Source organism: Rhipicephalus microplus, chromosome 3, assembly GCF_043290135.1.
Source record: "Rhipicephalus microplus isolate Deutch F79 chromosome 3, USDA_Rmic, whole genome shotgun sequence".
NCBI lineage: Eukaryota > Metazoa > Arthropoda > Arachnida > Ixodida > Ixodidae > Rhipicephalus > Rhipicephalus microplus.
The window spans coordinates 168,704,366-168,728,923 of record NC_134702.1 but is presented as its reverse complement, the minus strand read 5'-3'; the positions used below and the strand labels follow the sequence as shown (position 1 = coordinate 168,728,923).

The window sequence follows — 24,558 nt, the reverse complement described above, 5'->3', positions numbered from 1 at the left end:
TCCGTCAATATGTTGCCATTTTTTTGTTTTACTTCGTCGAGGGCGTTTGATAAACAGAGGTACAAATGCCGTAGTGGTTGTATAGAATTCCTAAAATCCAAAGAGACGCAGCCGGCTGAAAAAGAGATGCGCAGCTAAGTCTGGAGTTTGCACAGCCGATGAACAAATGCCGGTGTTTAAAAAAGTGTAGGGTGGCACTTGAAATGTCACCATACTGAAAGAATAAATGCAGGATATGTGAAAGACTACTTTCATCTGAATGGTACAGGGTTATGTCGTCAGTAATAACTGCGACTTTTACGGCACTGTTGCGCGAATGTGCAAGACCCCGGACACGCTAATCCACTTCTAGAGCATACAAAAATGGCCCAAGGTTGAGGGCAAATAGAACAGGAAACAATAGACATCCCTGACGGACCCCGCGTGCAATTGAAAAGGCAGCTCTCAACCATCTAGAACTAGATTGCGTTTTATACAAGAGTAGGTACTTCTAAGTAATTCCAAAAATAACCAGGAAAACCAAAGGCTGTGAGCATTTTAAAGATATACATGTGCTCTAGTCGGTCAAATGCTTTCTCTTTGTCCAAAGACACAAGGAGACCACGCGCAGATCGCGACAGAGTATAGGCTAAGATATTCTTGGTGGTAAAAGACAAGCTGTGTATTTCTCGTCCAGGCACTGATGAAGCCTGGTGATGACACAGCAGGCTGTTCAACAGAGCCCTGAAACGTTGAACGATCACCGTCGCAAACATCTCATAGTCAACGTTAGGAAGCTTGACAGATCTCCAATCTTCAGGACTAACAGAGGAAGCATCATCTTTTGAGATGGGTACAAGACGACCATCTTGAAAACTTGATGGAAAGACACTATCTTCGAAACATCGCCGGACAACCACGGTTAAGGCAGTACCAAGCTCCTTCTGAAAGACAAGTAAAATACAACTGTAAAACCGTTTGGCCCAGGAGCCGCCCAGGTTTCTAGATTGTAGTGTTGCCTTTACCTCTTCCGGTGATTGAGGAACGTGCAGGGAATAAGCAGCTACGAGGCAAACCACTAAGCATAGACAGTAATAAACGCGAAGCTTTTTTAAGTGAAATTCGGGGACTTTGGGGCTATCTATCTATCTATCTATCTATCTATCTATCTATCTATCTATATCTATCTATTTATCTATCTATCTATCTATCTATCTATCTATCTATCTATCTATCTATCTATCTATCTATCTATCTATCTATCTATCTATCTATCTATCTAGCCGCTTACGGCTTTTAGCACTCCTGACCGTTTCGATATTGGTATCGATACCACTGTACGAGCATAAGAGACTAGGATGACTAGGACTAGTCAGAACATGAAAATCATTACATGTATGCCATGTATGTCATGATTTACATTTCATGGTCCTGCTGCTGTTGCGGTAGTTTCGATCACATGACATATTTGAAAACTGGTATGATATGACACGACTGCATGGCAAACACAAGCGACAGACCCTAACGTGAAGCCCCGCCGCGGTGGTCTAGTGGCTAAGGTACTCGGCTGCTGACCCGCAGGTCGCGGGTTCAAATCCCGGCTGTGGCGGCTGCATTTCCGATGGAGGCGGAAATGTCGAGGCCCGTGTGCTCAGATTTGGGTGCACGTTAAAGAACCCCAGGTGGTGAAAATTTCCGGAGCCCTCCACTACGGCGTCTCTCATTATCATAAGGTGGTTTTGGGACGTTAAACCCCACAAATCAATCAATCAGACCCTAACGTGAAAATCATGACATGCGTGCCGTGTAACAACGTGACTACATGCCACACTTATGACGTGCTCACGGCCGTTCCGCTGGCTTCACATATACCAAACTTGGTATTACGAAACGTGAATGGATGACGAAGGTATGTGACTGATGTAAACACAGTAATCCTGGGATTTGTGTCATGTAAAAACGTGACAACATGCTGCACTCATGATGCGCTCGCAGCCGTTTCGCTTGCTTCACATGTACTAAATTTGGTATTACGGGACGTGAACGGATGACGAAGGTATGCGACTGAAGCAAACATGATAACCATGAAATGCGTGTCCTGTAAGAACATGACTACATGCCACACTCAAGGGGCCAATGCATTTCGACGTAACCGGGCGCCCACGCGCGCCGGCGTTCGTTTGGTCGTGTCACACCGGCGATGCCACGCCAGGTGCCGATCTGCCTACCATATCTTGGCAGGCGCGCACAGCGCTGCTTTGCTTCGACGCATGCGCGCTTGAGCGCACCCGGCGTCCCTCCATCAGGAAGCGCCGACTGACGCTGGTAGTGCCAGTGGCGCATGGCGTCAGATTAGAGGGTTCTCGCATTTTGCTACCGTAGCGTCGCTGCGCCCAGCATGCGCGACGTTACGTCGGGGTATATTGGGCCCTTTTGATTTGCTCATGGCCGTTTCGCAAGCTCCACATATACCATATTTGGTGTTACGTGGCGTCTATGGAGGACAAAGGTATATGACATGTGCAAGCATGATAATCATGGCACGCGTGCCATGTAACAACATGGCAACATGCCATGCTCATAGTGTGCTCGCTGCTGTTTCGCTAGCTCTACGTATACTAAATATGGTATCACGTGACGTGCTCAGATGATGGAGGTAAACTACACATCCAACATGATAATCATGACAGGGAAGTCATGTACGGCATCGTTTACCTCCACCTCGTAACGCTGTGCTGATTTTAAAGTGACATATCAACATTTCTCATCTGTGCTTCGCATATCATCGATTCTTATTGTACGTGTGATCTGCCAATTTTCTTTCTTTGGTTTGAACCGGGATTCAGGCAATCGACATCGAACACGGACGGCAGAGAATTAACCCAAACGATTCGGGGGAGAGGAGAGCACTGATACAGCGTTGGAGACGGAGAACGGCCCTGTCGCCCCTATGCCTCCTCGGAACCGCTACTGGGCATGACACAGTGCTTTGGGATGGGTGTAGAAGGGGCGTAAAAGTGATAAAGTGCAAGAAGGAACAAAAAAAGGATGTTGGCGGGAGGTCTTTTCGTCGACCTGCTTGCTTGGAAGCGAAAAATGTCCCTGGATGTTGACGATATTTCCCTCTTCCCCTAAGGACTAGATCTGTTTAGTAATAGTTGTTAACGATTGAAAGTACGGGGTATTCTACTATGGGAGAGCATAAAGCCGTCCCGTTCGCTTTGCATACTGTGTTTACAAAAAACTGTTTAACGATTTTGAGTACTTGGTGCTCTACTATGGGAGAGCAGAAAGACGTCCCACTATGCTGCTGTACGTGTGTTTAGAAATAGTGTCTAACGATTTAGAGTACTTGGTACTCTACTATGGGAGAGCAAAAAGCCGTCCCGTGTGCCTCATATTACATTACAACAGCGTCCCAACCTTTGTTGTCACCCGTGTTGCCACCACTGAGCGGACACTGCACGAGGTGTTGTACATCTCACTGTACAAACCCTACCAAACTTCCATGGTCACGTCTATTGATTTCAGCATGTAGTGGCCAACTAACACCTATTTTACACGTGCCTAGCCACTGCAAAAGCGTTTTCACTGTTGCCCACGGCTTTCATATGGAGGTTTAAATACTTAAAAGGGGTTAAAATGACTGCATAATTGACTTAATAATTACAGCAAGCTCTGCTCTACGATGAGTCGTGGCTATAGAGGGATCTATAGTCGGTTACAACCTAAGAATAAATACAACCGCCGACCCAAAAACTGTGGCTCACGTCCCATTCATCTGAGCGAGAGAGTCGTGTAACGTAGTTTCCGTTGCAACTTTAGGTACACCTTCGCTGTTAACACAAATACTACGCGCAGTAGTAATTAAAAGTTTGTCATCTCTACATAAAACATTACGTTTGACGGAGAGCGATGTCACCATCAGTGCGGAAATTGCGCATGAATACAACTTTAATTTTACCAAAAGCAGTGGCACCAACATGTTTCTGTATAAAGAAACAACCGATCTAAATGTCATTGTGATAAACGCGATTATGAGTTCTTGTGTACAGGTATGCCATACTTACCTGGCCACACATATTACTCGCCTGTGCACGTGAAGTGCTCTGTGGGGCCCACGGGATGGCTCAGGGCTCTCCCATAATACAGTACCAAGTACTCTAAATCGTTCTCCACTTAATCCGAAGCTTACCTGGTGATTGTGGTAGAATTCTAAGACATTTAGCCGTGAATGCTTCCTCTGAGAAGAGAGAGAAGAGAACGAAGAAAAAAAAGTGATCCTGTTGACGTCCCTGCGTGTTCCACGTCAGGGATGTCCTCCTCATCTAGCCGTGGCGTCATCGACGTCGTGGACGCCTTCGAAGGCGCAGGCCTTCGACGTTGTCGTCCCTGCGGGGACTCGTCCGGAGACCGTCATCGACGCGACGGCCTCAATAGTTGGTCTCTCAGAGGTACACTGCGGTCAGCACATGGGAGGCATGAACTTCCAAGTAACTGTCAAGAGCATGGCTTCCATGACTCTCATCGTCGACGCTGGCTTCCTGACCATCGGTGGCGAGCGTATTCCTGTCGTCCCCATTGGCCCGCAGGTAACTAACGTCGCCTGCCTGTTTTTACCAGCCTTCATCTCCAACGAGGTACTCGTCCAGGCTTTGTCCCCATACTAACGTCGCCTGCCTGTTTTTACCAGCCTTCATCTCCAACGAGGTACTCGTCCAGGCTTTGTCCCCATACGGCAAGGTATTGTCTGTGACCGCTGGCTTCATCAGCGCAAGACGCGGAGTTCTCACAGGGACACGCTATGTCCGGATGGAAATGAGTCCCACAAATCGCGTCCCCAACTATCTTCGCGTTTCTGGTCATCGAGTCACCTTCGACTACCGCGGTGTGCAACGTGTTTGTTGTCGGTGTGGCTCTAGTGGTCATTATCGAGCACACTGCACAGCAGCATTGTGTGGTCACTGTGGTGTGCACGGACACGAAAGCGAAGGTTGCGACCGCCCCTGCCGACGTTGTAAAGATAACCACCCTACCACCGTCTGCCCTGTGCGTCGTTCATATTCTGATGCTACTGCTTGGACCTTTCCTGCCCTACCGTGCGTCCGTGTCACCAGCGGCAACGGATGAACGAGAACCCGGAGCTGTACTAGAAGAACGCCAGAATCCGATTCTGAGAGCAACGTTAAACGACGAAGAAGTGTGCAGCTTGGCCAACCCGAGCGTGCCACGTTTGCTAATCACAGCGATAAGAACAGCCACTGCGGTTGACCTCGCGTTTGTCCCAGGCAAACATGCCGTGCATGTCATGCCATGTTCGATGTTGGAGCAAGCCGAGAAAGAAATGCTGGTAAGCACCGAAGCACCAGACTCATCATTAAACTTAGCAGCTGAGTTCTCAGTAGACGCCGATGTTGCGAGATCTACGGGCGCTGGTGTCTCGCCAGAAGCAGAATTGAAACCGAATGAGCAAAGCCCATTCACTCATTCCTGAAGCTAGGCTCGCGACTTCCTTGAACAAGTAGCAAGACGCCATGGGAGTTCTTTACTGACGCGTCTTGACAAGCAATCCGTGATCAAGGTCATTGGAGGCGGCGACAACGTTAACGCTGCAGCCTTACCACCATCTGATTCGTCAGACAGCAGCTTCAGCCTCGAAGTCGACAGCAGCATCGGACTCTCTTCTAGCCTAGATGGATGTGACGTGGAAATGCAAGCCCCGCGAGAGGTCAAGCATGCTCACAAGTCTAGCACCAGCTCGGACGGCACACAAGATAGCCGCTCCGAGTCCCACCAACCGAAGAATCCTCGACCCTCTTCTAGAGGATCGAATTGTGCTGTGTAGTGTACGTACTCCAGTTCCCCCGGACAGATCCCCGGGGTACCAAATCGAAAAACACGACCAGGTCAGTTACCAACCCTCATTTGAATATGGCTGACACCCTGAAAATAATTTCTTCAAATGTTCAAGGGTTCCGTAACCCAGTAAAGCAAGCCGAGGTTATCAGCATAGCCCGCGCAGGACATTGTGATATTTTGTGTTTACAAGAAACAAATTTTTTCACCATTGGCCACGTTCGTGCATTCAAACGCGCATTTATTTACACTGTTGTTTTTCTTTCGCGACATATCGCTTCTCTGGAGTTGGAATTATTATTTTTAGCCGCGCTCTTCTACGTAATCAACATGTTTTCTATGACGGGTTTGGATGGGTATTGGTTTTGACTGCGTCCTATCATCCTTCAAGCTGCGTGTTTTGTGTATTTATGGGCCAGCTCAAGCAACGATGTGTAACAATTTTTCCGTGACCTGGGCGTGTATTTTCTAGACGGTCGTCATGTCATACTCACTGGAGATTTTAATTGTGTATTAGACACGCGAGCTGACGTTCAAGATCCAGGATGGGGTCGCTCTGAATGGAACGTGCGAGAGCTGCGTCGCCTGGTGCAACATTTCTCTTTAATAGATACGTACACACCAGCGCATGGACCACAGTATCCCTGGACTTCGTGGCGTAGCACGTCGTCTGGTCGGTTGGATCGTTTCTATGTGCCGAGTGCGCTAGCTTCGTGCGTATCGCACTCTGATGTAGTAACATTACCATCATCTCCTGTTTATATATCAGACCACCCACCAGTGACGCTCGAGGCTCACTTTCCCTTTTCATCATCAGTGAGATCTTGGCGTCTTGACTTCCGCATTCTGCAGGACGCGCGTTCACGCTCCAGTTTATCTAGATTCTTGCGCGCCTCTCTTTTGGGATGCGGTCCGGAGGTGTGGGACGCGCTCAAGACACAGTGGCGTTTACACTGCTCAGTAGCAGGGCGGGCCCTTAGACGCCGTACATCCGAAGAACTAGCGGACACTGCACTGTCGCAAAGCTGCGTATTGCTCTTCGAGTTGATCAGCCAACTCCCTTGATGCACGCATAGCAGCGAGAGTTAAGGGGTCGTTTTCCACGCCTTATTGCAGCTTCTTTGTTGACGGCAGCTGCTTGGCGTTGCAGGCGTAATCCAAGTGCTCACCCTGAGGTTCTACGCTTTGCGAAAAGCTCGCTTCTCAACCCGTCGACTCGACTAGGAACTCCGCCTTCCAGATCCTTACACACTGCGTTGCCACCGACACGTGATCAATCAGTTTTCCTAGATCACTTTGCCAACATGGCTCGTACGACAATGCCATCACATCGCGGTACCACTGAGACAGCCACATTGTTAAGTAGGCTCCCTCGAATTTTACCTGAAATAGCTGAACAACTTAGCACAAGACCATCAGCTGACGAAGTGAAAGAGGCACTGTCTTCCATGAAGCGTGGCTCAGCCCCCAGGCCGGACGGGTTGCCTGTTGAGTTTTATTTAACGTTTTGGGACGACATTGGGGCTCTTTTCACCTCTGTTATTTGCCACTGTTTTGAGAACTTTGATTTCCCTGATAGTTTTCGCAATGGTCGAATTGTTTTAATACCTAAACACGACCCATCGTCAGTTCACCCAGAGGAGTAAAGACCAATAACGCTCCTCAACGTTGATTACAAAACTTTCGCGGCAGTTATCACTCGGCGTTTGAGAAACCTGATGCCCTCCCTAATATGTCATCATCAGGCGTGCCCTATTCCTGGAAGAGAAATCCACAGTCTCTTCTTTGTTACGCGTGATATAGTTGCGTACACGTTAGCAAGATCAGCTCGGGGACTCTTGGTTTCACTTGACCAGGAAAAGGCATTCGATCGCCTCGAACATAGCTTTATATTTAGCGTAATGGCAGCGTTTGGCTTCTCACAAAGCTTCGTTGAGCTTCTCAGAAACGCATACCGAAATATACGCAACACGTTGCTTTTTGATGGTTTAGAGAGTGCGCCATTTCCTGTTACCCGTGGTGTTCGCCAGGGGTGTCCTTTATTTCCTGCACTTTTTGTACTCAACCTCGAACCATTCCTTCACTCGCTAATCGCTGATCCTCGCGTTAGAGGCCTTCCTCTTCCAGGTAGTGGTACCGTGACGGTGACAGCATTTGCTGATGACATCACGTTGTATTTGAAGAATGAGGACAGTTTATCCCGTAGCCTACGACTTTTTGGTACGTATGGCACGATTTCAGGTGCTGCGTTAAATTTTTCAAAATGTCGATATTTATTCATCGGTTCCCTAGACGCCTGCCTAAGTCCCTTTTTTGGTCTCCAAAAAAAGTGACTCCATTTGCATTCTGGGGCTTGATTAGACTCGCTACGGCATATCAGCCTCAGTGTGGAATTCAGTAGTCGAAGATGTAAAACGACACGTCCGGGAAGCACAAGAGTATGATTTACCAATGCTCAAAAGATGATATTTAGCACAGATGGTGTTTTGCGGCCGTGCATGGTACATATCTCATGTCTTACAGCCCCCGTTACGAATCACTAGGTCGTTGCAATCCCTCATTCGCTCTTTTTTCTGGTCGGGTGGAGGAAAGCTGGTTTGCCGAGCAGCTATTGGCCAAACTGCGGTGGATTCGCATTCCCATCTGTCTCTGTTCACTGCCGACTGCTTGCCCTACGATTCTTACTTCGGTTATTGCATGGTGATCAGTGCCCCGCACGTGATCTTGCCTGCTATTTCTTAGGCACCAAGTTATGCTATTTACTACCAGATGCACGGCTTAATTCAGCACCGCAAACACTTAACATACCTGCATTTTACTCAACGGCAGCAGCATTTTATCGACACCCGCAGCAGGTTTGTCCCGATGTGGACATTCTCGAAAGCCGCATTGTATATACAACGGCGGCTCTTCTGCTTCCGCTGACTCCTCCAGCCCGTCTAGCACGATCGAGGAATATCTCGCCGAGCGCGATATCGGCATCGTTTTTGTCTGGTCACCTACGTGACCTTATGTGGCGTCTTGGATGGAGAGTACTCCCAACACGGCACAGACTGGAGAAGTGGGGCATGGTCCCATCTTCCACTTGTCCTAACTGCCCGTTGCAGGAGTCTAACCAGTATATGCTGCAGCAATGTGTCATTGCAAATATGTTTTGGAAGTCGGTTAACACTAGTTTTCGTGGCGTAGGTGTTAATCGCTTTGTAACATCTGGTCGCTGCTCGTGTAGTCGCTTTGCACGCCTTCTAATAGCTGCGGGAGCTTTTTGTTTGTGGCGTAATGAGTGCGAAGCTGTTGCGGTAGGTCTTTGTCGTCGTGCTCTTTTTCCAATTCTGGTACGCCTCTACTCTGAACTCTGCGACAATGGTCATGCCGCTTTCTGTCCGTAGTTGACAGACGCGTTCGATTAGCATTCCACCTAGCCTGGTTCCTATAGCCCGGCCACCTGTCAATGTCTGATTAGTGCATGTAATCAGCATGCGTTTATTATGTGTTTGTGTATATCCCATATGGGTGTGAGCTCTGCTATATATGCACTTCATTCTAACGCTGTATGTTATGTAACTTTTGTGAATATTGATAACTGTTGTACATATTTTCCAACACCTTCACCAAGTCTTGTAAATTCTGTACATATATCATTATGTACATTGTCCATATTGTGGTTAATGTATTAATGTAGTGTGCGTAGTTGTTATTACCATAGACTATGGACTCCTTCGGACTTGGACACTACCTTTGTTCAAATGTTTAATGTATGTTGTGTTTTGTCTTATGTCTGTTATTGTGCCTGTTGTACAGACGCTCGTTCCTTAGGATTGTTGCGTCCCATGATGGAATAAACTTTTCTAAACACTTACCTGGAGCCGGGGTAACCGGGGCTCACGGGACGGCTTTAGGCTCGCCCATAGTAGGGCACCAAGTACTCTAAATCGTTTACCCTTTTAAATGCGAAGCATTTCTTAGTGAACCAAAGCTGTTAACAACACTATGCCTGGATGGATAATTTAGCTACAAAGTTCTTCGTCATTTATATGGTGGTCGTTTTTGAAATCGAACTTTCTCAGGCATAGAGTGGCTCTTAGGAAGTAGCCTCGAGTATTTGAAAAGCATCCATGGAACTGCGCAGCGAGAAAGACGTTGGTTTCGCTTTAGAAACAACGCTCATTAAATGCGAAGTGTTTCTTGGCGAACTTCGGCGACTTTGAGCGTATTTATGTATCTATCTATCTATCTGTCTATCTATCTATCTATCTATCTATCTATCTATCTATCTATCTGTCTGTCTATCTATCTATCCGCATACGCATAGGTGCTCTCGTGGTCACCCCCTTAAGTTGGCGTGAACTAAAATTAGAATGGGAGGGTAAGATGGTTTGAGAATATGACGCGCTGGTCAAGACATGAATAATGTCACAATCTCGTCGCGTACGTCGTCAAACACTTCATGCCAGAGAGTGGAGCATACCCATTGGCGGTTGTGTGCCGATGGTGTGCGGGTATGTGCCGCAGGTGATTGACATTTAGTATCTACCCAGGAATGTCTACAACAAACATTCAGTATTTAAAACGTAAGCGTTAAGAAATACCCGACATTGCTAGCGTCTACGTGACGAATGCAAAAAGTAAATGTCAGGGTTCCAGCAGGAATCAAACCTGAGCATTCCACGTAGAATTGAAACATTTTGCCACAGAGCTCCACGACGCCTCGGAACTCCTTTTCAAATAGACGCTAATCTTCGTGAAACCCAAATAGTGGTTGCAGTGCTTCCAACCCGATTTTGTAAGCATTACGTATGTGTTCCTTTGATGCAGCCGACACGTCGGGTTAACGTCAGTTGTGATTAGTTGCCGTGCGCTGAAGTTGATTTATGTAGCCGTGTCCACAGCCAGCATCTTCGCGAGCACCAGCGCTTCATATCAGCTTCTGGTGTTTCTAATGCGCATGTTCCAGTTGGCATCGTTACGCATGTGTGAACAACTGGTTACATAAACATATACATCCCTTCAACACATATCTGTGCGTGCTACATTTGTACATATTGTTACTCATGCCTGGGAAGAAAACGAAGATGGCTGAACATGCAGGCTGCCCCAAGCGGGAGAAAGAAAGAAGACGAGGACACTGCAATCGTCAACCTGTTGGCCGCTCCAGCGCTTCTCTTCGTGACCAAAATAAACGGCCCCCTTCAGCCGCATACGTCCTGGTCCTCCTTGTGCGCAACAGATTGGTGGAAGCGTGCTGGGTAAGACAAGCCCAACGACGGGAGCTTCACTACCTGGACTACGCCGCAGCCGCCGCCTTGCCGGACTCCCACCTGCGCCGATCTTAATGGCCCAAGATCAGCCATTTAACGCTTAAAGGCCAACTCCAATGGGTTCCGTACCCTACTACCGAGTCCCACCAACCTTTGGAGGAAAATCGGGAGAGGATGTCGACGCGTGGCTCGTCCAGTACAAGCGAGTGAGCAAGTCCAACGGCTGGAATGCCGCCACTCAGCTCAGCTCAGCAATGCGTTTTTTTTTTGCCTTACGGATACTGCGCTCAAGTGGTACGAAAACCACGAGGACACACTGACGACGTGGGACGTTTTTATTGCAGAGCTGAAAGCGTGTTTCGGCGACTCGAGCGTCAAAAGGAAGCGGGCAGAGCAGACATTGTGTCAACGCGCGCAGCTTCTAGGTGAGACATGTACCACGTATATAGAGGATGTGCTGAAGCTCTGCAAGGTGGTCAATGATCAGATGTCAGAAGACGACAAAGTAGGGCATTTGCTGAAAGGCATAGCCGAAGATTTCTATAATTTTCTCATCGGAAAAGAGCACCTGAGCTTGGTGTCCGACGTGATTCGGCATTGCCGAACTTTCGAACAGCTGAAAATGCGCAGGATTTCTCCAAAGTTCGGCCGGCTCACAAATGTTACAACGGTTGCCAGCATCGACACGAGCACCTGCCCAGACCTGTCCTCGACGATTCGAGAGATTGTTCGCGAAGAACTTTTTCGCTATAGAGACAGACGCATTCAGCAGTTATTCACCATTCTGTAAACGACCAACATTCGGTATATGTGTCACGAAAGGCTGTGACTGCGCCGCCGCCTTCTACGACCCCTTGGCAATCGATGGTTAGTGCCGCAGCTGTTGAGTACAGCGCACCTCCACAGCCAACAAGAGCACCACGCTTGCCAGCTCCTCGCCATGACCGACGCCCCCAGCGCCCGCCTTCTTCGCGACGCCCGGTATATTTCTATGATATACGGAACGAACCGACCCACTACGCCAGGGAAGACGATGTTCGATTCATCGGCGAACAAAGAAATTTTTGACCTCTCACAGTTTGCTACTCCTGTGGTGTACCAGGACATATTTCGCGATTTTGCAACCGTCGACGTGTAGCCCCACGGTATGGCTGCCCACCACACTTTGCACGACCTGCCGAACGACTTCGCGATGACCCGCGAGCAACATACTATGGCCCACCACAACACTTCACACGATCGTCTGATCAACCGTACGACGACCCTAAGACAACACACCTGCTGCCTCGCGACGACTACTGGACACGCTGCTTCCGGAACCACTCCCCTACATCTGACAGGAGCTTGACGCCTCCACCGCCTCGTGTTCCCCGTTCTCCTTCACCACGGCGTCGCAACACGTCTCCTTTGCCACAGGAAAACTAGCAAGCGCGGCCGATGGAGGTGAGGTCGCCGGAGACGTCCTAATATCAGAAATACCTCCTGTGTTGATGCTCAAAAACAAAGTACGTGTTTTTGTTGACTACGTCCCTGTGATGGCTTTGGTGGATACGGGGGCAACCATTTTGGTCAAGAGTGCGTGTTTTAAAGATACCTTGGGGCGGAAGATTTTATTTAGGTGGAATCAAGCTTCGAAGTTTTGCGGAGTGAGTGGTGAGGCACTGCATTCTGTTGGTGTGTGTCAAGCTGACGTGTTTCTCGGAGGCCGCATTATCCCAACGGAGTTCGTGATTATTCCGCAGGCGACACATGATGTTATTTTGCGTATGGACTTTTTGAGGGAGTGTGGTGCGACTGTCGACTGCCGCACCGGGACAATAGTCTTGAGTGATCACGTTCCGCCAGCACTCTTGGAAAACCCTCTGGATGGTGAGACGGCTATGTGTGTCTGTGGTGACACTATCATACCACCGTTATCAAGCGTTCGTGTACCTGTTGGTTGCAGCGACAGCTATTCCGCCAACTTTGATGCCAACGTAGAACCAGTGTACACCAACTGTATGAAAAATAATGTGTTGATCTCACATTGCGTGGTGCCGATCAGACGTGGACGGGCTGGTTTATGGACTGTCAATTGCTCTACAGAACCCGCGATGTTACCAGATGGTCTGAAGTTAGCCGTCGTCAGTGGACAACACGAGGCCTTACTGGTGACCGAGCTTAGAGATGCGCCAGAAGAGCATCGTAGTCACAGTTTTGAAACAGCTCTTCTGTCAATGGTGAATAAGTCACTGAGCACAAGTGAACGCCGAACATTGGCCAATGTACTTTCGAAGCACGTCTCTGCATTCGACTTTGCGCAAAAAGACAAAGCGCCCCTAATCCTTGCTTCTCGGACATGTCACACTATCAACACGGGTTTGGCCAATCCGATTAGACAAAAGCCATACCGTGTTTCGCCAGCCGAGCGGCGGATTATTAATGAGCAGGTTAACGAAATGATCGAAAACGGTATCATTCAAGAGTCGGTAAGCCCATGGGCAGCTCCAGTAATTCTCGTTAAAAAGAAAGACGGATCCTGGAGATTTTGCGTCGATTATCGCTGATTGAATGCTGTAACAAAAAAAAGAGGTGTACCAACTTCCACGTATTGATGATGTCATAGACTGTCTGCATTCGGCCTCCTACTTTTCCTCTGTAGACTTAAAATCGGGCTACTGGCAAATTCCCATGTATCCTGAAGATAAAGAAAAGACAGTCTTTGTAACCCCTGACGGCCTTTTTGAATTCAACGTGATGCCATTTGGACTGTGCAACGCGCCGGCGACGTTCTAGCGATGTATAGACACTGTTCTTCGTGGCTTGAAGTGGAGCATTTGCATGTGCTATATCGACGACGTCGTCATCCTTGGCCGCACCTTCAGCGAACACAATTCACTTCTGGATGCTGTACTGACTTGCATAAGAAACGCTGGCCTTGTTCTTAACTCAAATAAATGCCACTTCGGGGACGGACAAACCCTTGTTCTCGGACACCTAGTCAATCAGGAGAGCATTCGTCCAGATCCCCAGCAGACAGCAGCCGTTGAAACGATCAATGTGCCGCGCTCTGTGAAGGAGCTCCGCAGTTTTTTGGAGCTTTGCTCCTATTTTCGCAGCTTTATACCTAAATTTGCCGATGTCGCGTATCCGCTGACATGTTTGCTACAGAAGAATACTCCCTTCGAGTGGACTCCGGAGTGCGACTCCTCTTTTCATCCACTGAAGTTCCTCCTGACGTCGCGCCCTGTTCTTCAACACTTCAACTTATCAGCTCCAACCGAACTGCACACAGATGCCAGCAGCATAGGAATTGGTGCCATCCTAGTTCAACGCTAAGGTAAGCGCGAGCACGTGATTGCATACGCAAGTCGCTCCTTGAGTAGGCCCGAGCAGAATTACACTATCACAAAACAAGAATGCCTCGCGGTAGTATTTGCGATTTAGCGGTTTCGGTCTTACCTATATGGACGCCCTTTTACAGTCGTCACCGACCACCACTCATTGTGTTGGCTCGTCAACCTTCGGGATCCTTGCGGCCGTCTAGTGCGCTGGGCACTTCGGCTCCAAGAGTATAACTTCATAGTCTCGTACAAAAGTGGTCGACGACACGCCGACGCAGATTGCCTTTCGCGCATGCCACTGAGCCCTACAGAGTGTGACGCCGATGACCTCGATCACCTCGTAGCTTCTGTGTCGCCAATGTTTTCCGACCTCAGTACTTTCAAAGATGAACAGCGAAAGGACACCAGGCTATCATCACTTTGCAGAGCTCCTACGGCATGCAATTTCTGTGTACGCAACGGACTCCTATATAAAAAGAAATTTTCCAGCACTGGCGCACGTTTCCTCCTGGTAGTGCCAGAAAGCCTTCGGACAGCGATTTTAGGTGCTATGCACGACGATCCTACGTCCGGACATTTAGGTTCTGCGCGGACGCTTTACCGTGCTAAGGAACGCTTTTATTGGCCAGGAATGCGACAGTCAGTCGAGGCGTATGTGGCCAGCTGCACACAGTGTCAATGCCACAAACGCCCATCTACTGCTCCGGCTGGTCTTTTACAGCCCTTGCCAACTGCAAGCGCACCTTTCCAACAGGTGGGCATTGACCTCGTGGGCCCTTTTCCAAAGTCGGCTAAGGGCAATCGCTAGATAATTGTATGTGTCGATTACCTCACGCGCTACTGCGAGACGGCGGCCATACCAACCGCAACTGCCAGCGACGTCTCTGTGTTCCTGCGGCAGCACGTTATCCTCCGACATGGCCCACCTCACGTTATCATCAGTGATCGTAGACGACAATTTACGGCAGATATAGTAGAAGAGCTGCTTCGATTGAGTGAGTCCCGCCTTCGTCACTCGTCGCCATACCATCCGCAAACAAATGGGCTCAGGGAGCGCACCAACCGAACAATTGTAAACATGCTCTCTATGTATGTGGCATCTGACCACAAGAACTGGGATGACGTGCTACCATTTATAACGTACGCGTTGAACACCGCTAAGCACGAGACAACAGGCTATAGCCCCTTTTTCTTGATGTACGCACGACCGCCACGGCACACACTCGACACAGTTTCGCCATTCTCGGCACACGAAAACCTCTCAGTCACCAAAATCCTCTGCCTTGCAGAAGAGGCACGTCGTATTGCTCGTCTACACACTTTGGCATTACAGCAAAAATCGAAAGTACGCCGTGACGTCCGCCACCGGCCTGTAACTTACCATCCAGGCGACTTAGTGTGGCTGTGGACTCCGGTACGAAGACGCTGGTTATGCCAAAAGTTCTTGGCCACATACGACGTACCGTTTGTCGTTCTCGACAAAATCTCGAAAGTCACATACACAATAGCTCGCCTCACGAGAAGTGGTAGAAGAGCCGCCAAAACCCAAGCAGTCCATGTCGCTCGATTTAAGTTGTACACACCAAGGTGAATCAGTTACCTCGCCCGGCGGGCTTCGTCTGCTAGGGGAGGAATGCTACGCATGCCTGGGAAGAAAACAAAGATGGCTGAACATGCTGGCTGCCCCAAGCGGGAGGAAGAAAGAAGACGACGACATTGCAATGGTCAACCTGTTGGCCGCTCCGGCGCTTCTCTTCGCGACCACAATAAACGGCTCCCTTCAGCCGTATACGTCCTGGTCCTCCTTGTGCGTAACAATATATTTATTGCCACTTCATGACGTTTCACTTTATAAAAAATTGCAACACGGTCACCTGCCCTCCGAATGTTTCGCATAAAGTCAATATCCAGGTACGTGGGATCTGCGGAATTTTTTTTATAAACACATGGCACTCAACGACGGCCAACCGCCTATTTATATCGATCACCCAGCGGCATCGCTGCTGGATGATCGATATAAATCGCTTTTTATATCTGTTAACGGGACAGCTTCGTGCTCTCCCACGAAGTACTCGAAATCGTTAAACATTTTTTTCTAAACACACATTGTCATGTATATTAGAGCAATGATGTCTTCTTTTCAACGTAGTGATGTTTGTAGTGGTACATGGATGTGCCGAAGTGTATGTGCCCTTTTACTGGAATGTTATTAAACCTTTGTTTTTTTTTTGTAGAAAGTCTAAATAAACGTTTTTTAAACAGATCAGCCTCCTATGTACTTTTTTCTGAGAGGGTAAGTTCCCGTAAATCGGTGGAGCTTACATTTAATCTTAAAAGGTAAAAGATTCTAGGATAATCAAAGTGTCCAAAAAACTGGCTCCCGCGTAGACAGATTTTTCTTAAATTCGCTAGTGCGAAGTCTGGCGCTGTGATCGTTCAGTGACCATGGGAATGATGGGTAGTCTATGGATTTTCCTAGTCTTCGTGCTTGCTGATTTCGAACACACTTGTGGCTTCATTTTTTTGTTGTTTCTGGTTTCATTTCGAATAAAAGAACAAACCGTGTTGAAATTTGTGGTGCGCTTTGAATTGGCGAGCCTAAAAGGTTAAGGTGGTGAAATGCAACTGCTGAACATTTGCTGATATTAGTTTCGTGGCAAAGCAGCTCCAAGCCACGCGAAGCGAAACGGAGCTGAAAGTACGAAGATTAGGCAAATACACGTACTACCCATCATTCCCATGCTCGCTGCAGTGCTATTCCTTGCGGCTCCCTTAGACGCTAGTGCGAGACTTTCCTCTAGTGCATTTATAGGAAACTGTATGCCCACGTTGGCCTTTTGAGGTGAACTGCCACACCGCACCGCGGCTGCGCCGGAACCGTGGGCTTTCTGCGCTTGGGAGGGTGCGGAAAGCGAGGAGCGTCTGCTAGGCGCTGTAGTTTTTCGAGGTGCGTTTTCACACACGGCACTTGAAGTCTACTTAACTTTATTATTGCGGCGCGGAATCGACCCAACCCATTTTTAAGCGTTGTGTTAGTGTGGTGGTAGGAAAAAAATGAAAAAAAGTTTTGTTTCAAGCGATACCGGCACGCCTTAGCTCCGGTGAATCAGCCTGAGAACGTTGGTGCGTGCGTAAAAACACGCAAGATGAGCAGGGACAATGGAAAGAAACTTTTTCGCACGAGTAATCCGGTAATTCTATCAGGCATTTATTATAGAATAGTAATAAAAGAAGGCGTAAACACGAAACAGTCAGCTTCGCTAACCAATATGTACTAGCTCCACTGGTCGTCGGGGGTTTTATAGCCGTATGCAAACCGCTTTATTCGACAATTTCTGAGCCTCTTTATTACAAACATATCACATCGGAAAGACGTAGGAGACTATAAAAAAAAGTTTAGAGGTAGGTGCACGATTTCATTACACTGTAGGTAGCGTAAGAAGCTCACCGAGCGCAAACCTTGAGTTCAATTCCGAAGAAAAGCAATGCCAGGTACGCTCACATTATTTTAGAAGTTTGTGCCTCAAACACGCAATATAGAAGCTGTTTTACCAATATAGCAATATCTCATAAAATTAAAATTACTAGTACCCTTACTCTTGCTGTACAACTTATAGATTTAAGCGCCGATACTAAAATTGCCTGCGGCGCCGCGCTGGTTTGTGCCCCTTCGGTGGTGGCACGTCAACGGCGCGGGGTCCATCAGATCAGCGGCAGCGCGGCGCGCGGGCTGCCGATCCCTGATCTACTTCCTTGATCCTTGATGACTTCCTTGATCGAAATTGTTTTGTAAAGAAGTTAAATAGGGCTCAAAGAACACAGCCTTTCGGGCAAACACCCTTGCATTGGCGCGTGCAAGTAAGAGTGTGTGAAATGAAACATAAGCAGTCATATTTTGTTTTATTGAATTTGGCATACATGACTATTACGAAAATCAAAACAAGGCATTACGTTACTAAATTAACCGGTCGTGTTTCACAAACAATCCTAATTGTTAAGTACAACCATCATTATATATGTATGCTCATGCATCAGAGGACATTTTAATTTTTTGTAGGTAAACAATGCTGGTAAATCCCAGATGGGATCTATTGAAAGTGCCTCACTGGAAGATTTCAAGGGAGTATGGGAGGTAAACTTCTGCGGAGCACTGTGTATGATGAAGAACGCGATGCCGTACCTGCGTCAGACTAAAGGTAAGCATTACGTTTCGTTTTTGAGCAACTATACAATTTTAAATTTAGTTGCATTAACTTTCGCTACTTTAAGGAAGAAAACCGCTATGGTCTGCTTCAAACAGAAAAACGAAAATGTTGTTTTCCATATTAGACCGCCGGCTATTTTTGAATGCATACCTAATAAAAGGTGGCACCCTCAAGTTTTTTCTCCTTTAAGAGTTCAACGCGATAGCGATATGCTGTCCCTATAGTGTGTACTTCAACATAATTTCGCTCGAGAAGCTTAAATTGTCGATTGCTTTAGTATAGTCGATAAAGTTATAAATGGCTTGTGTCAGTGAAGCCTTCCCTATTGGCTGCATTTTTAATAAACTTTTGGGTAGTAGGCCAGCATTCGATATGTTATTTTTCATAATTCTTCTGAGAAGCGTGGTATCCGCTAAACATTGCAAGGAATTTTGTGTGAATTGTTCATGCAGTGACTGACGACGATGAGAAATTATGGCTGAAGTGGGTATGCGCCATGGTTAATAGGGGAACAAGAACAAGTTTTCGTGATGGTTTGGAGCATTGGAATGGCCAATCTTTGCCCTATTCACATTGTGCGATGACTGGTTGTTCTTTAGCTGTTGTAAAACGCTCTTAAGTCGTATTCACGCGATTGCTTTCCCGACATCAACCATGCCTAAGGCAAGTTTGACATGTCACAAACACTGGTGTAGCTCAGTGGTACAATACTGGGCTGGCACCTAGCGGACCCCGGTTCAAGTCCCACTGTGTCAATAATGCTAGGTCATGCCTGCCTAAGGCAAGTTTGACAACATTTATAAGCACCAGCGCAATTCAGTGTTAGAATATAGGCTGCTGGCAGGGAGTGGACCCGGGTTCAAGCCCCAGTATGTCATTGGTAAAAGATTTTCTATCTAATTTCGCGCGATGTGGTTACGGACACCAGTGGCGACAGCGGACAACAACTGCGCGTGACCCGAAAAGTGAGCAGCTTTCGCTGTAATATACACTCCAACACGTAACAAACAAAATTTTCTAATGTGCTTGCTTATAGAAACGAAACTCTGTTCCATGGTTAGCGAAGTCTTAATATTTACAAGAATGCACCCATGCTAAATAGTGGTGTACTCACCGAGAAGAGTCAAGTCGTCGTGATTGAATTGATTCGAACAAACTGTTACAGTGTCGGTCATCGTCTTTCCAGTGAGAAAGTTTCTGATCTGCGCCGTTCTCCTCTACGCGTTGTTTGAATCCTCAGGAAGTGATAGAACGATACATTGCCTTCTTTCCATCGCGATACCACGCATTGCGTCCCACAGCAATGGTAATTGCACATCATTTCTTTAGGGGTGACCTTGGGGTTGGGTCGTTCCCTCCTGTGTAGTGGTAGTAGTAGTAGTAGTAGTAGTCACATGTACTTTACTCGATATTGCCACCTGTAGTTTACTCAATAGATGGCGTTGTGAGTATGTGTCCTTGGAAATAATATCACCAGATGGCGTTAGTGGTTTTTAGACAGTGAACAACACAACATCGTGGAATGGGAGGCCGCTATGTCCAGATCGAATCCGAAGACCCAAGAAGCCCTCGTGAGACGAGCGAGGACAGCGGCCAGTGCCAATGGGATCCCGGAATTACACTCACCGACATTCCTTCCTTGGTCGCGAATAATTGTTTCATTCTCTCTCTAACGATTTTGTATAGTTCACAGACAGACAGACAGACAGACAGACAGACAGACAGACAGACAGACAGACAGACAGACAGACAGACAGACAGACAGACAGACAGACAGACAGACAGACAGACAGACAGACAGACAGACAGATGAACTGGCGGACACTTCACCTCATCATCATTCATTCCGCATGCGGAATGAATGAATTCCGCATGCAAAGATGCTGTGAATTTTTTTCAGGCTCGCACATACGGCACGGCAATGATAAAGGAACTAAGCCGCTTCTCAACGCGCGCAACGTAGTAACACAACTCTTTTCAACGTTTACCGTATTGGCGCAGTTTCCAGGCGCAGCCGCTAGGTGCTGGCGATCAGTTGGAGCCGCGAATTCCATATGTGTAAGCTGCAGGGGCAAGGTGCATCGATCGACATACTGAGGCGCTCGTAGTGACGTCACGACACGTAGGGTCCACCCATTCTAGAGCTCATCTCTTCTCTCTATAATCACGTGACAACTGGCACAGCAGCCCCAAAGCAGCCTTCGAGCACAGCACGTCGGAGAGCATTCCACGTGATCGAGCAGGAGGCTCCCCGACGCACCGTGTTCGAAAAAGCTCTATGATTTAGGCATGATCACGTGCCAGTTGCCACGTGATCATAAAGGCAGTAGGTAGCTCGGAACTGGGCTGAGTGTACACACCGCGACGTCGCTACAAGCACATCAGCATGTCGACGACGCCTACCACTGTTTACAAACATACACTACGTCTGTCTATAAGAACCTATTTGTCATCAATGATGAGAGGAGAATACGTCCTCCTGGCTGTGAGCCAGCCACAACAAACATTGATAGCAATTATGAGCTGACATAGAAGTTGTCTAGGATAGGTGTTTTCACTTAAATTGTTATGTTGCATTTCAGGTAACGTCGTGAACGTTTCCAGCGTTGCAGCAGTAACACCGGTGAGTGAATTATCGAAAAGTATCAGAGCTGCTTGCTTTCTACAAGCGTTGCAGAAATCTCAACAGGCTACTTCGTGGCCATGATTTCTAACCTTTGTAGAGACTTGAGTTCATTAGATGCATTGAAGAAGAACGGCTATTGGGCTAGTTGGTTAAAGTCTGGGTTTGAGTGCATTTTTAAAAGAGTTGCAATGCAAGCACGAAAGTGCTGAAGGCAAAGCGTAACGGAAGGCAAGGCGAGGAAATGGAAGCAAAGAGAGACGATACGAGAGCTCATTTTTTGTATTGTCGTTCCTCTCTGCTTTCCGATGCTTACCTTGCCTTCTGTTGCTCTTTGCCTTCAGCTATTTCAACATTCCTTAAACAGTTCTCTTCTTCGAAGTACGTAAGGGCTGCTCTGAAATTCAAATAGGCATCGCGGTACAGTTTCAACGAAGTACTTTGCTCCAAGCAAGCTACTGAGAGTTATATCATGCGCTCCTCACGAGTCTCGCGTCAAAACGCGGAGGCAGGGAGACACAATCTCTTCAACGCTATTCACCGCGCGTTTACGAGAGGTTTTCAGAGCCCAAGATTGGGAAGAGCTCGGGATACGAGTTAATGGAGAGGGTCTTAGTAACCTGCGATTCGCTGATGACATTGCCTTGATGAGTAGCTCAGGTGACGAATTACAGCTCATGATTATTGAACTGGACAGGAAAAGCAGAAAAGTAGATTAGGAATTATTATGCATTGAAGTAAAGTAATGCGCAATAGTCTCGGCAGGAATAGCACTTTGCGATAATTGAAGAGACGCTGGAAGTTTTTTTATATTCAGATAGCCTAGAGGCCAAGAAGAAATCACTAAGGGGGAGGGGGGTAACATTGATTGGATCAAATATTATACAGAAAACAAAACAATATAACATAAATGCATGAACAAGAGTAATAAAAACAAAAACATTTGAATGTTAAACAATGGCTAAATAAAAGCAATCATAGCAAAAAAAAAGCAAGCACAATTTAAACGCTTGTCAATAAATAATAGTTGCGTCAGAGGAGGACTCAAGTCTTGATAATGATTAGCTTAGAGCTTTAGGAATTGCTTCACGTGAATAACAAATGATTCGTGATACACAATGTGTGTGATGTGAGGAATATCTCTACTCAGGACAGGTAGTAAACGCGGAGCCAAGTCATGAGAGTGAATTAAGTAGAAGAATAAAGATGGGGTGAATCACAATCGGAAATCATTCTCAAATCATGCATGGTAATGTGCCACTATCCCTCAAGAGGCAGGTATTTAGCAGCTGCATCTTATTGGTACTTACCTTCGGACCAGAAATCTGGAGGCTTACAAAGAGAGTTCAGCTTAAATTGACCACGGCGAAACGAGCGATGGAAAGGAAAATAATAGGTGTAACCTTAAGAGACAAAAACAGAGCAGAGTGCATTAGGGAACAAACTGGGGCTAAAGATATCGTAGTTCAAATCAAGAAGAAATGGACATGGGCTGGGCACGTAGCACGTAGGCAGAATAATCGCTTGTCAATAAAGGCCAACTCCGGCGACTTTTTCGAGGTCAACGGATCTCAGCGAAAATCACTGGGTACGTTACTTTGCACATTCCCGTTATTTGTGCCGAATTGCACGCTTGAGATATGCGCTGATTGTTTGCAAATGAATTTTAAAGATTGCCTCGAAAAGCTCCCCTCGCTTGCCAAAATTATTAGCTACACTGTCTGTGTGACGTCATGTTTGCCATGTAAACGGAAGTGACGCAGCCAATAGCATCGCTACTTTGGCCGCTACAGCGTTTATTGTGCAAGCCACAAGTCGACAATGGTGGTGTTGGGCACGAGTATAGCCCGGGAAAGCTTTCTTTCTTCCTCTGTGGTGTTTGGCCGGCGCTTCCCTACTCTAGCTTTGACAGTTTTCATACTCCGCGGCGGTAGAACCAGTATAGACGGTTTCACCAGAGCCTGCTGGTCTCTGGCAACATTGTGTGTTCACCGGGAAAGCGCCACTAGAAACTTCTGGTTTAGCTTGTTTTTGCATAGTTTTAGCGTTTTTTTCTGGACGCGGCTGCTTGTGTTGCGATGTTTATGCTGATAAAATTATTTTGATGAAGCGCTGACAACTCGAGCACAGCTGCGTCAAGCCAAGATGCAGTCTGCATGCCTTAATTAACTTTATACAGCAGTCAAAACGTTCTGTTTTCTGAATGACGACGATAGAGAGAGTACCTGCATTGCAGTGATCACGCGAGAAAACGTGATTCCCACCAAGAGCGCGTAGGTTTGTTCGGCCCATTTCATCAAAGGTAATGTAAAGCTCAGCGCAGACTAACGGCACAGAGGCGATACTCGGACGTTATAGACAATACAAGGACTGAACGACAGTATGTACCGCATTTCTGCTGTCGGCGCTTTTTTAACACCGAGAGCATGATAATGACGCAGTGATACGTTTTTCGTAACATGTGGACAGGCGCATATGTGCGCGAGGGTTGGTATGTGCCACTGGTATGTGGGTTTGTGCCACTACGTCAACGGAGGACGCACAGGCAAGGCCATAAGGAGCTCCATCTTTAAAACTTTATTGGGGCCCTGAAGGATTCCACCCCGTTTCGATTTTTGAAAAAATCGGCAGATCCCCCGTACAATGGGAATCGATGATATGCGAAGCAGAAATGAGGAAGGGTGATAGGTGACTTTAAAATCAGCACAACATTAAGAGGCGGAGAAAAATTATGCCGTACATAGACTTCCATGTCATGATTATCATGTTTGGACATTTCATTTACCTTCGTCATCTGTTACCGTCACCTGATACCAACTTTGGTATATATGGAGCTTACGAAACGGCCGCGAGCGTGCTATGAGCGTACCGTATAGCCATGTTTTACATGCAACGCAAATTATGATTTTCAGGTTTGGACGTGTCATTTACCTTCGTCGTCTATTCACTTTCCGTGATACCAAATTTGGTACATGTGGAGCTATCGCAACGGTGGCAAGCGCGACATGAGAGGCCCAATATACTCCGACGCAACGTTGAGGCATGTGAAAGCTAGGCGCAGTGAGGCCGCGCTTGCAAAACGCGAGCACTCTATAGTGAGACGCCAGGCACGACCAGCGCAACCAGCGTCCATCGGCACGGCCCAGTGGCCGCATTTCGCACCGACGATGTTACTTAGACAGCACCGCGTCTGCCTCTCTTCGTGACGGAGAGACGCCGTGTGCGCTCAAACGCGCATGCGTCAAAGCAACACAGCGCGGTGCGCACCTGCGAATATATGGTATGCAGATCCACAATGAAGTTCAGTGGCCAGG

The 24,558-nt window shown here is 47.4% G+C and overlaps 1 protein-coding gene across 1 annotated transcript in view; it reads left to right on the top strand.

Moving 5' to 3' along the window:
- LOC119185451 (L-fucose dehydrogenase-like) overlaps window positions 1–24,558 on the top strand; it is a 45,808-nt gene that overhangs the window by 3,542 nt on the left and 17,708 nt on the right. Inside the window, exons 2-3 of the mRNA XM_075888555.1 lie at window positions 18,474–18,612; window positions 21,204–21,244. Of these exons, the coding sequence (XP_075744670.1) occupies window positions 18,498–18,612; window positions 21,204–21,244 (156 nt within the window). The 5' untranslated portion in view covers window positions 18,474–18,497. The remainder of the gene's footprint in view (window positions 1–18,473; window positions 18,613–21,203; window positions 21,245–24,558) is intronic.